Genomic DNA, 14,110 nt, shown 5'->3' with positions numbered 1-14,110 from the left:
GGCTTCTTATGTTTCGCTGGAAGGCTGAAACCCACTATTTTGAAATAATGTCTGTATTATGGGATGCTGTTCAGAAGTTCCTCTCTGATGGGGGTTCCTACAATTAATTATGAACCTTCAGGTCCAGGTCCAGCTTTGAGGGGGGTCTCTGACAAATTGGCTCTTCCCATCATCATCAGTGCCTACCCAGCAGACAGACAACTCCCAGAAAGAGTCTGGGAGCCGCCATGTTCATTTCCCACAATGCCACAGAACAATGTGGGGCATTGTGGGAAATTAAAACACCAATTCCCAGGCCCCTACTAGGAGCTGCCATTTTAATCTCCCACTGTGCTCTGGAATGACATATTGCTCCTGATACAACTAAGGGTCATATTTTATTTTACTAAAATCTGAAATGATGGGTTCTTCTGCTAAAAAGTACAGTGTTGTGTCAGAAATTATTTTTGAGCCAATAATTGTGAAAAATCTATCAAGTGCATAGTATTTATGCTATAAATGCAGTGCATAAACAGTAAATTCTGCAGTTGAACATGAGATGGCAATGTAGCTTATGCTTCTTCCATGCCATCACTAATATCAGAATCCAGGTAATTTGAATCTGCATCTGAATGTTTTAAGAAAACATTCTCAGAAATCATCGTCTCCGCCACTTTAACATTAAGTGTCATTAAGTAATAATTAAAATTACGTAATTAAAATTAATCAAACATTTATATAAAGAACAGACTGAAAAGTGTGATCTGGTCTGCCAACAGTAAAAGAGAAAAACATTTCATCATTTTGTAACTCCTGTTTCCCAAAGAACCAAGTCTCCCATCAGAAAAAAAAATGTAATCTGCATCACCTAATGAGAAAGACTGATACCACTCCCATGTTTGTACCACTAATGGTCCCATTGAACGTTACCCCCCCCCCCCCGAAATATGCCAACAGACTATTGAGAGCTGCTTTTCAAATGTTACAGCCACATCCAGAAGCACTTTTCATCAGTCTCCCTGTGGGAGCTGTAATATTTGAATTCAACCTGAGTGTCTCATTTTGGTCTCCCCAGAAACAAAAGTGCTTGGGTGCATAATTGTATAGGTTTTACTGGGCTGTTTATGAGATGGAAGGAAGGGGAATGCAAATATCCCAAGATTAATTCCGAGACCAATAAAACAATCACACAATCTTTCTAACAGAGTAATAAATGCATGGTTTTCATACCTATGTCCCCATAAATTGTGGACAATAGTGTGCAAAGCTATAGGGGTAACGGGCTGACAAATGGAGATTGCATTAGTTGCAATATGCATCTATTTTGGAATATTTTATCCTCCACCATTCAAACGTGTGACCCTCAAGGCAATTTACAACAGATTGGAATAATACAAACATTGGCAGCCCCAAGGCAACTGACCTTTGAAGCACTATTTCCTTTGAAGTGGGTGGAATATCTTATTTTACCTGTTTTCATTGTTCTGCAATGGGATGGTTATTTGCCCTGTACCATTCATTACCAGGGGCGGCCCAAGGCATTTCATCACCTGAGGTGAATCACTCAGCTGCTGACCTCGTGATGGGGGCGCAAACTCTGTAAGGAGAGAAGCCCACAAAGCCCCACCACACCACCGGGTGGGGGTGGGAGATCCCTCCCCCCTGCTGTGGGAAAGCTGGGTGTTGGTGCCTAGTCCCTCTCTGCCCCTAGAGGCCAGGAAGACCAGCAGCAAAGTCAGGCGGCAAAATGGGTGTCGCTTGAGGTGGCCACCTCACATTTGGGTCCAGAATTGGCCTCCATATTCACTTACGGACTCATTGTTAAAACCATGTTTATGGAAGACAATCTTACTTGGCTACAAGTGATCGCCAAAGAAGAAGAAGACCCAGCCTTGTGGGCAGGCTAGCTTTGCCACTGACTGACTGCGTTTTTCAAAACTGGCATGCACTGAGGAATAATGGGAAAGGTGTGTTTGACCCTTGGGGAAAGGAAAGGAATATCATGTGTTCAAATCACTTCTCATCTGTTAAGATTATTGGGTGATCTTGGGCCAATCACAAGGCTCTCTGGGCAATCTGCTTTACAGGAAATACAACCAAGGATTCTTGCAGTGCCCTAAAATTTAATGTGTTTATTGTGGCCCAGGCTTTTGTAGGCCTTCTTCAGGATGCATGAAATCTTAATGTTCAGTTGGTCGAGAGATACAGTTATGCAGGCACTTACATCTGAGTACAATGATCAGTGCAATGCAATACAAATGCAGTAGGCCTGCAGAACTTGTGTGTGTGTGTGTGGCCTGATACCATCGTTTGCCTGTTTTCTTCTGCTCTGAACTCTCATATATCTACATATCTGCTAAGTAACACACTGTGCGCTTCATAAGGCATCCATGAAAGCTTGTTACAATGAAAGTGTTTATTCTTTAAGTTAGCATAAGACTCATTTTGTTATTGCAACAGATTAAGAATGTAAGCACATAAGAGCATTGCTGGATCAGGAAAATGGCCCATCCGGCAGCATCCTGTTCTCACAGTGGCCATCCAGATTCCTATAGGAGACCTCCAAATAGGATTAGAGCATAAGAGTACTTTCTCTTCCTCCTGTGGTTTATACCTACTGGTATTCAGAAGTATTATTGCCATGGCTAGTAGTCTTTGATAGCCCTCTCCCCCATGAATTTGTCTAATCCTCTTTTAAAGCCACCCAGCTTGGTGGTCTTCACTGGCTCCTCTGAGTGCAAGTTCCATAATTTAACTATGCTGTACATGAAGAAATGCTTTAACATGAAGAAATGCTTTGCCTTTCCTACAATTTACAATTGAGCATTTTACACAGCTCCGGAAACGTTAATCATTTATACCCTGGTGTTAAGGGGACATGTAGTGCCATACCAAATGGAGAAGAAAAGCATTCTCAGTCATTTTAATTGCAAAATTTCAACCAGGAATACATCAAAAGTATTTTTAAAAAATCAACACACAGCATGTCCCCTTTTGTCACACCTGAATGGGAACATTTATAGGATATGTAATGAAGAAATTGAAATAACCTTGTAAATTGTATAATGGTGTGTTTTGATATTTGGCTGAGACACAAAGGGAAATAATGGAGATGCAATGTAATGATAGTTGTGACTCATACTGGAAGTAAATATGTAAATATTCATGAAAGGTGTTGAGAATAAAATTGCTGTGGTAATGAAAAGCTTCATTAGAACATTGAGTTGTGGGGGTGGGGAAGTCTGATTCATGCATTTTGACGACTTTGCACAGTAAGGAAGCGAAGCTTACAATACAGAATAAAGGACTTGGCTGATGAAATCATCCTATGTGTGTGTTAAGTTTTCCCTTTTCAAACAACTTTGTCAACACATACACATGGGGAGATAATACATATACCAACAAACCCAAGAAATTTTGACAAAATAGCCTTGAGATTTATGTGTTTCCCAGAGACTTGGCAGAATTTTTATTACCTGACTAGTAGCACAATCCTATTTATGTCTATTCACAACTAAGCCCTATTGAATTCAGTGAATCCTACTCCCAGATACGTAGGGTTAGGGTTGCAGGAGTTTGTATGTTTTTATATATGCTGTAAGCTGCCGAGAGCAGCTGGAGAAACCCAGCCAGATGGGTGGGATATAAATAATAAAATATATTACTATTACTATTATTATTATTATTATTAAGCCCTAAAGAGGCCCAACTCACGGTCAGCCTTACAAGAATAAAGGCAGCAAAACAAAACTGCACCCACTCCATGTTCCTCTCCTTCCTTTGCAGCAACCAGCAAGCTTTCCTGCTGGAGAATGTTGAGTGCAATGAGGCAAGCTGCACGGGTGCACGGCGTATGTTTAAGGTCTACTGGGAGCTCTCGGATCTGAATCAGATCAAAAACGCTGTGGTGGCAACCTTCTTTGACATTTATGAAGACGTGAGTTGAGTGCTCTTCCTTGTTTTCCTGCCTGCTTAATTGCCATCTGCCCGTTCTTATTTGAGCTTTCATTCCAAACTGGCATCTTGGAATATTTTGACTGGGCAAATCCACGGCACATAATGAAAACAAACGAGTTGTTTGAAGGGAAGTCATTTAAAGCTGAAGTGAGAGCTGCTGAGATTATATGAACAGTCACCCTTCATTTCAGCTCTTTTGAATAGATCTTTGTTAGTAATGGGCTTCACTTTTTACATTTGATTTTTTTTTAAGGAAGGGACTGGGACTTTCCTAAGGCACCAGTGTATACCATCACTTGTATCTGTTAAAATCTGTTTAGATGAAGTTCTCAGGCTTATTTTAATGCAATTTTTATTTTGTTTATTTAAAACATTTTATAAACTTTCTCTTTAAAGAAAACCCAGTAAGCAATACCATCAAAACAAAAATACAGAGTATAAACAGTAAAAGAGTAGTATGAAGGCATGTGAAAGCATATGCAAAGTAATATTGGAGAAGGACCAAAGCTAAGTAGAAGAGCATCTGCTTTGCATGCAGAAGGTCCCAGGTTTGAGCTTCAGAATCTCCAGGCAGGGCGAGGCTACCTGCCTGAAACTATGGAGAGCCACTACCACTGAGTGTTGTTCCTGCCCTAGCAACTCCCTCTCCAGGAATGTCTGGGAATGTCCTCTGCCCAAATCCTGGAAAGCCTCTGCCAGTCAGTGTAGCCCAAGCTGAGCTAGATAGAGGAATGGTCTGACTCAGTGGAACGCAGTTTCCTGTGCTCCTAAAAACAGGGATTCAGGGAGTTAATATAAATAAAAACAGGTGGTTGCTCGCTAACAGCGTCTTCATGTCCTGTTTTTACTTACAGGCCCGAAGTTGCATTAAAAATATACTTCCAGAACTGCATATGTGTGTATGCACCAAATAGAAGGGGTTTGCCTTTTTTACAATCCTTGTGTCTTTCCTCCCAGCCAGTAGCCCGTTCTTCTATTGGTGAGAATCTCAGGCTCAAAGAAGACAAGTTGCCCAGAGCACATAATGAATACACAGGAAAGGAAGAGGCATTGTTTCCTTCATGCCTTGTGTGTTACCTTCCTAACTGCCTATGATTGCCTACTGTTGGAAACAAGCTAATTATCTGCTTCATGGATGGGGAACCTATGGCCCCCCAGACATCATTGGAATGCAACTCACATTAAGCCTGCCCATTGGTCATGCTGGTTAAGGCTGATGGGAATTGAGGTCAAACAACTTCTGAAAGTCCAGAGGTTTCACATTTCTGAACTAGATGGTCTTTTGGTCTTGCATTCTTAGTTCCTAGACCAACTCCATCTTTCCAGTCCAGAAACCATGCCGCCTTTAAATATTGCAAACCAATATTCCCAAGTTGTTAAGGAAGGGGTGTTTACTGCACTGTTAAGCTGGATACACCACAGCTGATCTGCTGAAACCCTAGTGACTGTCACTTGACCCTCCCGTGCAATTTGGGGACATTTGTATACTAAGCTAAGCTAACATAAATCATAAGGTTCCAGCTTAGTTTCTCCCCTACTGACTGCCAAATATTCACAATAATTTATTTCTGCACAGTACATGAACAGACACTGCATCTGGCTCCCTGCATTCAGTGCCAAATTTCTCCTGGCCTCAGCTTTATTTCTCACTTTTAAACTTTTGTCCACCTCTGTCCATTCATTCACTCAAAATCGCAATGGTACCTCTGAGTCCCTTCTTTTAGATATAATTTCTTATTCCCCCCCTCCCAGGCCACATGTTTCTTTGAAAATTCCAAGGGTGAAAAGTACATCTCCACATTTTTCCTGCATATTTCTGCCAAATAAGTCATTCAAAACGTTTTCATGTTCCATAATATCGGGAGGTGAGGTTTGACACTTTTGAAACATTGTTAAATGCAGGCCTGATACCTGCTTAGCACAGCAGTGTTTCCTGTTGTGGAGAAGTCATAAAACTGACATGTTTCCCGTTAAACATAATGAAGGATGGAATGCCATTGCCTGGAATGCATCAAGTTGTGCTTAAAGCAGATGCTTGCAGCCTAGATCTGTGCAAAACTGAGAAGAAAAGGAACACACGCAGAGGAAACTTATCATTTGGCCATGTGTCTCCTATATTTCCCTTTAGCTTGTAGAATGAGGGTGGACATATCAACCCTATGGTGCCTGTAACTCCAATGTGACTTGCTCATTGTGTATTACCTGAGACTTGAGTTGTTTAATGGAAGTTCCAACATCTCCTTTAACCTGGCCTGAAATTGGCATATGTTTATAGCTTTAGCCAGGTCCTTGGACTTGGAAGACATGAATCCCATAGAACTTAAATGCTCCATTGTTTTTCACTCAAGAGTGTGCTATCCTGTGTCTTTTGGATAGTATGCCATTGACAGAGGTGAAAGGGACCCAGTTTTTATTTCATTTTTCTCCTAACCAAAAGCAAGAGTATGTGGACCCTTTTCCCTGCCTGCCTTCCCTGGCCTAAGCCCAACATTTTGGTGAATTTAAAGAGATCAACATTTTGTATCTGTAAAACTATAAAAGAATTGTTTTCCTTTCCATTTCACTAAATGAAAATATTCAGAGTTTTTAAAATAAGTTTCCTTTATTACATGCAATGCTCATAATTCAAAACTGATGTGGCTCAATGGCCACTCATTTCCAAAGTACAGCCCAGGAGCCAGAAAGTTGCACAGCTGCATAAACCAACTTCCTTGCAGGTTGTGAGGCTCTGTCTTAAAGTGGGCACAGGTATGGAGAAAACGTGTGTGACTGCGGCCAGGGCAATGTACTCAAAACCAAAAGTGAAATTCAATGTTAAAATTAAAAATATCTCTTTCCCCCAACGTCTGAAAACAATTCTATTTTCTTTACAAGTGAAATTGTTGCTAAGCTTTTATTGAAGCCTGATTTACCATTTTCAGTGGGTGTTTTGATAGCTAGATTAAACTCTTCACAACTGTGATCTGACCCACAGCTCTGGTTCTGGAAGCTCTGTTTCAAGCTAAAACTAATTTTGTGATCTCATGGTTTTTGCGAGCAGTTATTGTATTTTTATTTTTATTTTGCTTCATTGTATTGCCTGCATTTTTGTGATGTTCAGGTTTCTGCTCTCTCTCTCTCTCTCTCTCTCTCTCTCTCTCTCTCTCTCTCTCTCTCTCTCTCTCTTTTAAGAATACTGATATTTTGTTGTTTCTTTAGGGAATCTTGGATATTATTGTCCTCAGCAAGGATAGCAAAAAGACAGAGCTTGACATCCACACATTAAAAAATAACTTTGAAGCTGATGCCTATTTTGTTAAAGTCATTGGTAAGTGGATTGCTATAAAAACATCAAAATGCTGTTAGAGGGGAAATTTGATTCTGTTTCTCGTTGCCCACGAAGAAGAATAGAAAAATGATTGTATTATAGTAATAGTGTAGGAAGGGAAATGCTATGTGTGGGAGAACTGGGTTAAAGAAAACCTAATTGATTACATATGATCCAAGTTATTTGATTATTTTACTGCCCCCACTCATATGTTAGCCAGTTTTATATATTTAGATCACTGTAGTGTATTCCTCCAGTACAGAACTTGCTCATGCTTGTGCTGTTATGTGTTTCCTTTTATACAATATTTAAAATTTATTTGTTTTAATTCTTTTTGAAAGTTTGTATGCCACCAACTAATGTAAAGTATCAAAGTGATATACTTTGTATGCAATAAAACACCACATCGTCCTGGATTTCAGCACTGGTTAAAGGTTGATGCTTATTCATTGTGATTAAGGGAAGGAAGGAGGGATTGAGGTTAGTGATCCCATCAGCCAGTCTTTCCCAATGTGCAGCTGTCCAGATTTTTTTTAACTACAGCTCCCATCATCCCCAGCCAACAAAGCCTGGGGTTGATGGGAATTGTAGTACAAAGCATCTGGAAGACACCAGGTCGGGGAAGCCTGCTACACCCTCCCAATTTCCTAAGCATGGTTAAGAAGGCTCCTTCATTATGCTTGCTCTTGCCCCTTAACTGTTATTGGACTTGATTTGTACTTGAGCTGGAAGGAACCTCCACAAGCCTTGGATTTTTGGTCTCCCCTTGCCTCCTCCTGCCCTTCTGGGAGGAGGACAGTGAAGGCTGATGTTCATTGGAACTATTAAGGTGGAAGGCAAGGAGGCTGATAGTGGGTGGAGCCAGAGCCCAGGACAGGCAGAGTCCATATTAGGCGGAGCTAACAAATTCTTATTCTACCTTCATCCTTCTCCCTGTTGAGTTCTATAAAAGACAACACTTAGCCTAAGGAAGAGGAGGAGGAAACTGGAAGCCAACTCCCTCTGCCAGACTTTTAAGAAGGGAGGCAGGCAGAAGAGGACTAGCTGAGCACAGAGTGTGCTTGGTGGGGCAGTGCCCCACTTGCCCACATGGACCACCCTCTTGGAGGAGGACTTCAACAAACTTTAGTTTCACTTTCCACAACATCGGGCTTCTTGCCACATATAAACCAAAGATGGTGGTTTCAAATAAACCAGTTAAATGACCAAGCTTTGTAATCCACAGTTTGACATTGGCTTGTTTAAAAACTGGCTGTGGCTTTGCATTGTGCTGTGAACCTGTCTCTTGTTTCTTTTTATCAGTCTTCACGGCTTATTTGAGATCTCTGTAACCTATACTTCTGAGTAATAATTCTTAAGTGACTCGAGGATTTGGTTTTAAACCCTGAAGCTACTGGTTCACAGTCAGCCTTGCACAAGAGGGAAGGAGAGGAAACAAAATGTCTATATTAATGAGGACCACTCTGTTTTCAAAATATGGGACCAGAAGTGTTCACAGCAGCATAAACCAGCTCTCTTGCAAGTGGCCAGGCTGTATGTAAAAATGAGGCCATTTAGCCTTCATTACATTTGTATGTGTGTGGGTGGGTGTGTACTCTCATTTCATTTCATTCTGCATTTTAAAAGGTATTGAGCTATGCCAAAAGTTTAGAGGGTCTTTTTTTTTTTAATGAGCACCAGAAACTTTTTAATCAGAAAGAGAAAATATGCAAGGTAAACGAAAGTGAAATACTGCTTTCAGCAGCTTTTTGTCCAAAGCCCAGGAGTTGGGTTGCTTTTAATCTGGGCTACGGAGAATTAATTTCAATACAATCTACCGCTTGCTGCTTCAGAGTACGTAGGCAGCAGTGATTCCAGTACACAGCTGGTTCAATAAAATAAGAGGCACACTCTGGATCACCAGGCACTCTGATGAGGACTATTGATCCTCAGCCTCTGGAGAACATAATTCATGGTGCGTTTAGGCTACTTAAAGGTTAAACTGAAATAAAGTTAACATTTTAAAGCAAACGATAAGCCCAAAGCATTAGGAACATTGTATTTAACCAAAAAACATTGGGACGTTTCAGAAGTTTACCCATCAGTTTTTCGCAGATGAAATCAGGGATGCATTTTGAGTGTATACCACCACTTGAAGCAAAATAGATGAGCCGGTTCATATGGGGGAAGGTGTTCCCTATTTATTACTCACACACATTTCTCTTAGATCCAGCTTGTCAAGTAGCTTCAGTTGCCCAGGGTGCCATTTGCCAAGTACAGCTGGATTGCCAGCCTCAACCCCTTCTGGACCAAGGGACCCAGGGCACAGTTACGTAGGCGTTGGTAACCTCCCAATTAGATGACTGCAGTCTGTTTTACATGGAGCTGAACAGTCTTCACTGTTCTGAAATTGCACACTAGTTTAGAATACAACTGCTGAAATTTGAATGGGAACGGCTCATTCCGATGATATCTTGGTGGCCTTTAAGAGTTTTAGTGGTTTCCTCTCTACTTCCAAACCCAACAAATGTTCTAATGTTTTTAAGTCTTAAACAGATTGGAACCAGGGTACCTACAGGAGTGCATGTTATCCACCTAGCCATGCTCTCTGGTCAGGGTAGCCAATGTGGTGTCCTCCTCCAAATGTTGTTGGACTTCAGCTGCCATCATTCCTGACCCCTGGCTGGGACTGATGGAAGTTGGAGTCCAACAAGGTCTGCAAGGCACTATGTCGACTACTGTGTTGATTCCTGTCTCTGTGTACTTTCACTATCAGAAGTGAGGCGAGTGCAATCTGAGGGCTGAGGGATTTTTCAGCAGCAGCACCCCACTTATAGAATGCCATTAGACTTGCCTGGCACCAACATTGCTTTTTTAGGTGCTAGGTAAATACTACCTTATTCACCTAGGCATTTGAATTTCTTAGCATTTCACTTTCTGCTTTTATTTGCTAGCTTATTTTTATTGCATTGTTTTGTGTACTGCGTTTTGTTTTGTTTTTTGTAATCAAATTGTGTGACAAGTGATGCACAAATGGATCAAAGAGATAAATAGCTAAATCAGTCCTGGGATCTTCATTTATACTCTGCGGCATGACTTACACATGGAGCCCTCAGAAGTCTCCCATCCATGCTAAGCACCTGCTCAACTTTATCAGTGCACACAGTGGTGAGAGCTCCTGGCCTCATTCACAAGAGCCCATTTTGCCATCACTTTAGCTTACGTCACTTAACAGGGAAAGCGAAAGAATTCACATTGTATGCAAGACTGTTTAATTCAGCAGAGTATGTAATGAAATTGTTCAGCTAAATACAGCTTTCTCTTCTTCTGGGTACCTGCTGGGCAAAAAAAAAGTGACCTAAATATCCTTTTTAAGATGCTGTGCAAAGTTGGAAATTATAAAAAGTCCAGAATAATGGTGTATGCACTTGCTGGTTTCCGTTTCTATTTTCCATTATTTCCCTCTGAAGCGGCATTCATGGTTTTTTGTGGGTATTTTTGCAACTAAAATTGCAAACCCACCAATTACTTTAAAAAGAACAGTTTCATAGAGGGCAAACTTCTTCTTTTTTTCAAAAATGCCCAGCTTTGGCACTAAGTTATTAAGGAATTGGCTGCTTCATCACAGGGTGCTACATGGTTGAACTAGCTTTAAGTCTTGGCAGAAGGATGAAGTGCTTTCAGGAGCAGATGTTCTTGGCGGTATTAAGGGGCAGGGAGGGAAGGGAAAAGTGAAAGAGATGTGAGTTGGTAGCCTGCTGACAACAAGCCTTTTCTTCATTTTCCATGGTCAGTAAGCTGTTTTCTCAGGCATTCATTACCTCTCTGCTCCTCCCCGCCCCCAAACTGATAGCATTTTTTAACATCTGTGTTTAGGAGTGATAAAATGACACTCTTCTATTGCAGATGAGACCTAAGGTTGTGTCTATTACAAGCTTGGAAGCAAGAGACAAATATACTTTTACAAAGCTTTATTTTTAAGCGCTTTGTGGTCTATATGATGAAGTCAGCACCGTGCTCATCCTTTCACTGTGCTCTTCAAAAGTAAATGGACGCCTTTTCATATAACAGGTGGTGAGGCTTAATCAGCGAGGCAGTCTGTGGTTGAGCCAGTATTTAACCCAGATCTTCCAAGCATTTTTCCAGCAGCGTTTTCTACTCAGCCTACCGTGACCTGCTTCTTGGATGCATAGATAGGCTCCTTAAATAGAGTCTGCTTCGTTTCTCCATAACTTTGCTCAGGGTTGTCTTTTTAGTAAGGGCTTTTCCTTCCAATCGATGAAGCACACTAACCCATTTATAAAATGTTGCTGTGTAGCACAAAAACACTGATGTGTTCCAGTGTTTTAACATAATATTGCTGTATTGCAGGTTGTTGGGCTTTGATCAGAAGAAACCTGGGTTCAAATTTTCATTTAGGCACAAAGCTCAGTGGGTGACCTTGGAATAGTGACTGTGTGTCTCTGTCTCTGTCTATCTCTCAGCCTACTCTGCTTTGCAGAGTGGTTGTAAGGATAATGTAGGAAATTATTTGTTCATGCTCATAGGCCATTGCAAATAATACATATAAAATGGTTGCTAATGTAACATTAAACATGAGCAAAGATACTTCTTATTTAGGATAAGAATGAAGTTAAAATACATCCTTGAGCTACCCAAGAATTGAGGGTAGTTCTCTTAAATTAATGAATCACATTTTTTACAATCCACAACCTTGCAGGATGGTTGTGAAAATAAAACAGGAGATTTCCCTGTATGTCACTCTTTGAGCTGTTTGGTGGAAGGCTGGCTAAATGATGAGAAACAATAAATGGAATATTGAATCAAGAGTTGAAAAAAAGAAGCCTGAGAAAGAGAGCATGCAAACCTCTATTTTTAGCATGCATTTTAATTTGTTTTCGTTCTTACATGAATATTGAGTCTATATTTGGCATCACGTCACCCAGACAAGAAATAGGTGTGATAGAACAGTGATTACCTAATTAATGTCTTCATTATGTGAAGCAGCATAATTTGGACAAATCAATAATTTTTTTTTAAAATGTTACTGTGAGATAAACAACAGTAATTTAAATTTTTAGAGCCTTTATAAAGAAAATGCAACTTGACTTGGATGTGCAAATTGAGCATGAAACAGTGACAATTATAAGATTGCAGGAAGATTTGTATAGAGCAAGCCTTTTAACAGCATAGATAACCATTGGACTCCTCCCCATTGTTTATCCACAGTGCTCAGTGGTCTTTGTTCCAATGACTGTCCTCGAAAGATAACGGTAAGTATGCTGCTAAAGGTTGTTATTGAAATGATTTGGTGTCCCTAACCTAAAAGACAATGGACAGAGATAGGGGAGGGTAGTTTTACCCCCATATCTTGCATGCTAAGTGCTATTATGATAACCCAGTACGTTTCTTCCTGGATGAGAGAAGCTTAACTTTCAATTCAGTTGTATGTAGAGTTCAAAGTCCACTATCTCCATTCCTCAGACAGTCTGCAAGATCTTGCCCATATAGAAAAAGTGAAGGAAGGCTTCAAGACTTCTGCCAAGAGATTAGAAGCAAGGCTCCAAAATGTTCATAGAATGATAGAGTTAGAAGGGACCATGAGGGTCATCTAGTCCAACCCCCAGCAGTTTAGAAATCACAGCTAAAAAATCCCTGACCAATAAAGGCCACCCAACCTCAGTTTGATAACTTTCAACAAAGGAGAGTCCACCAACTTCCAAGGTAGTCCATTAACTGTCAGACAGCTCTTACCCTCAGAAAGCTCTTCCTAATCTTTAGTTATGGACCATAGCCTGGCGTGCTATGGTCCATGGGGTCACGAAGAGTCAGACACGACTAAACGACTAAACAACAACAACAATCTTTAGTTGGAATCTCCTTTCTTATCATTTGAATCCTACCCTTTGGAGCAGCAGAAAACAAGATTGCGCCATCTTCCGTATGACAGCCCTTCAGATATTTGAAGAAGGCTATCATACCAGCTCTAAATCTTCTCTTCTCCAGGCTAAACATACCCAACTCCCTCAACCTTTCCTCATAAGGCTTGGTTTTCGTAAAGTTATGCTTTGCTTTCTTGGTCCTTTGTTTCCTTATGCATTCTGAACTCCCTGCTCCCGTTCAACATCCTGTTTTGCCCCCTACTCTGTCACACGGTGACACTTAAAAGGCACCCAGATTTTAAAAACAGCTCATAGTGCAAGGTGGGCAGTGAATGGGCTGCCTCTTCCACCATGGAAGATAGAGAGAAAGCCCCAGTGCACATGCAGGCTCCATTGAGCACCTGTGCACATGTAAAAGTGTTTGCTAAATCACAGCGCTGGTTATCCAGCATGAAACTTTGCAAAGTTTGCTCTGCCTTTTTCATTGACCGTGTTCTATCGTGAGCAATGAAGCCTCTGAATAATAAGCCTTGAGCAAAAATTTTAAAGCAATAATTTTGAAAGGCATGTCAGCAAGGCCCAATTTGTGAGCGCTTCTTTCAGACTGACTCGCTTGACAGCTTGGTTCCCCAAGGCACGCTGTAGTTGAAACATTTGCCTCTCACTTATCTTCTTTGGACTTTGTTTGAGGATCCAAATCTTCTTGAATGGTTTGCCTTGTTCTTTATTCTCCCTTCCCAAAGGTACCGAATCTTGACACTTGGGGTGGGGGTAATGAGCAATGTTCTCTTTCCCATATGCTTTGTCCTTCTGACTTGTATCCACGTTTGTATTAATCTCCCTAGGAGGCATATGTGAAGTTCATAATGATTTTCACTTCAGAATAATTTATTTATAGTACCAAGCAACACTGCCTTAAGTGAATACGGTAAATGCACCAGAATTCCCATGCCTACAAAACTCTTGGGTTGGGGGAGGTGGGATGGCAAGCCCTAGAAATGCTCAC

At 40.9% G+C, this 14,110-nt stretch overlaps 1 protein-coding gene across 1 annotated transcript in view; it reads left to right on the top strand.

Moving 5' to 3' along the window:
- Positions 1-14,110, top strand: part of ITFG1 (integrin alpha FG-GAP repeat containing 1) — a 110,478-nt gene that overhangs the window by 62,965 nt on the left and 33,403 nt on the right. The window contains exons 11-13 of the mRNA XM_035117352.3: positions 3,766-3,916; positions 7,135-7,243; positions 12,452-12,495. Coding sequence (XP_034973243.2) covers positions 3,766-3,916; positions 7,135-7,243; positions 12,452-12,495 — 304 coding nt within the window. The remainder of the gene's footprint in view (positions 1-3,765; positions 3,917-7,134; positions 7,244-12,451; positions 12,496-14,110) is intronic.

The sequence above is a fragment of the Zootoca vivipara genome, chromosome 6 (genome assembly GCF_965207765.1).
Source record: "Zootoca vivipara chromosome 6, rZooViv2.hap1.1, whole genome shotgun sequence".
NCBI classification, from domain to species: Eukaryota; Metazoa; Chordata; class Lepidosauria; order Squamata; family Lacertidae; genus Zootoca; species Zootoca vivipara.
Note: the sequence above shows the minus strand (reverse complement) of the source record. Positions and strands in the feature narration are given on the sequence as shown.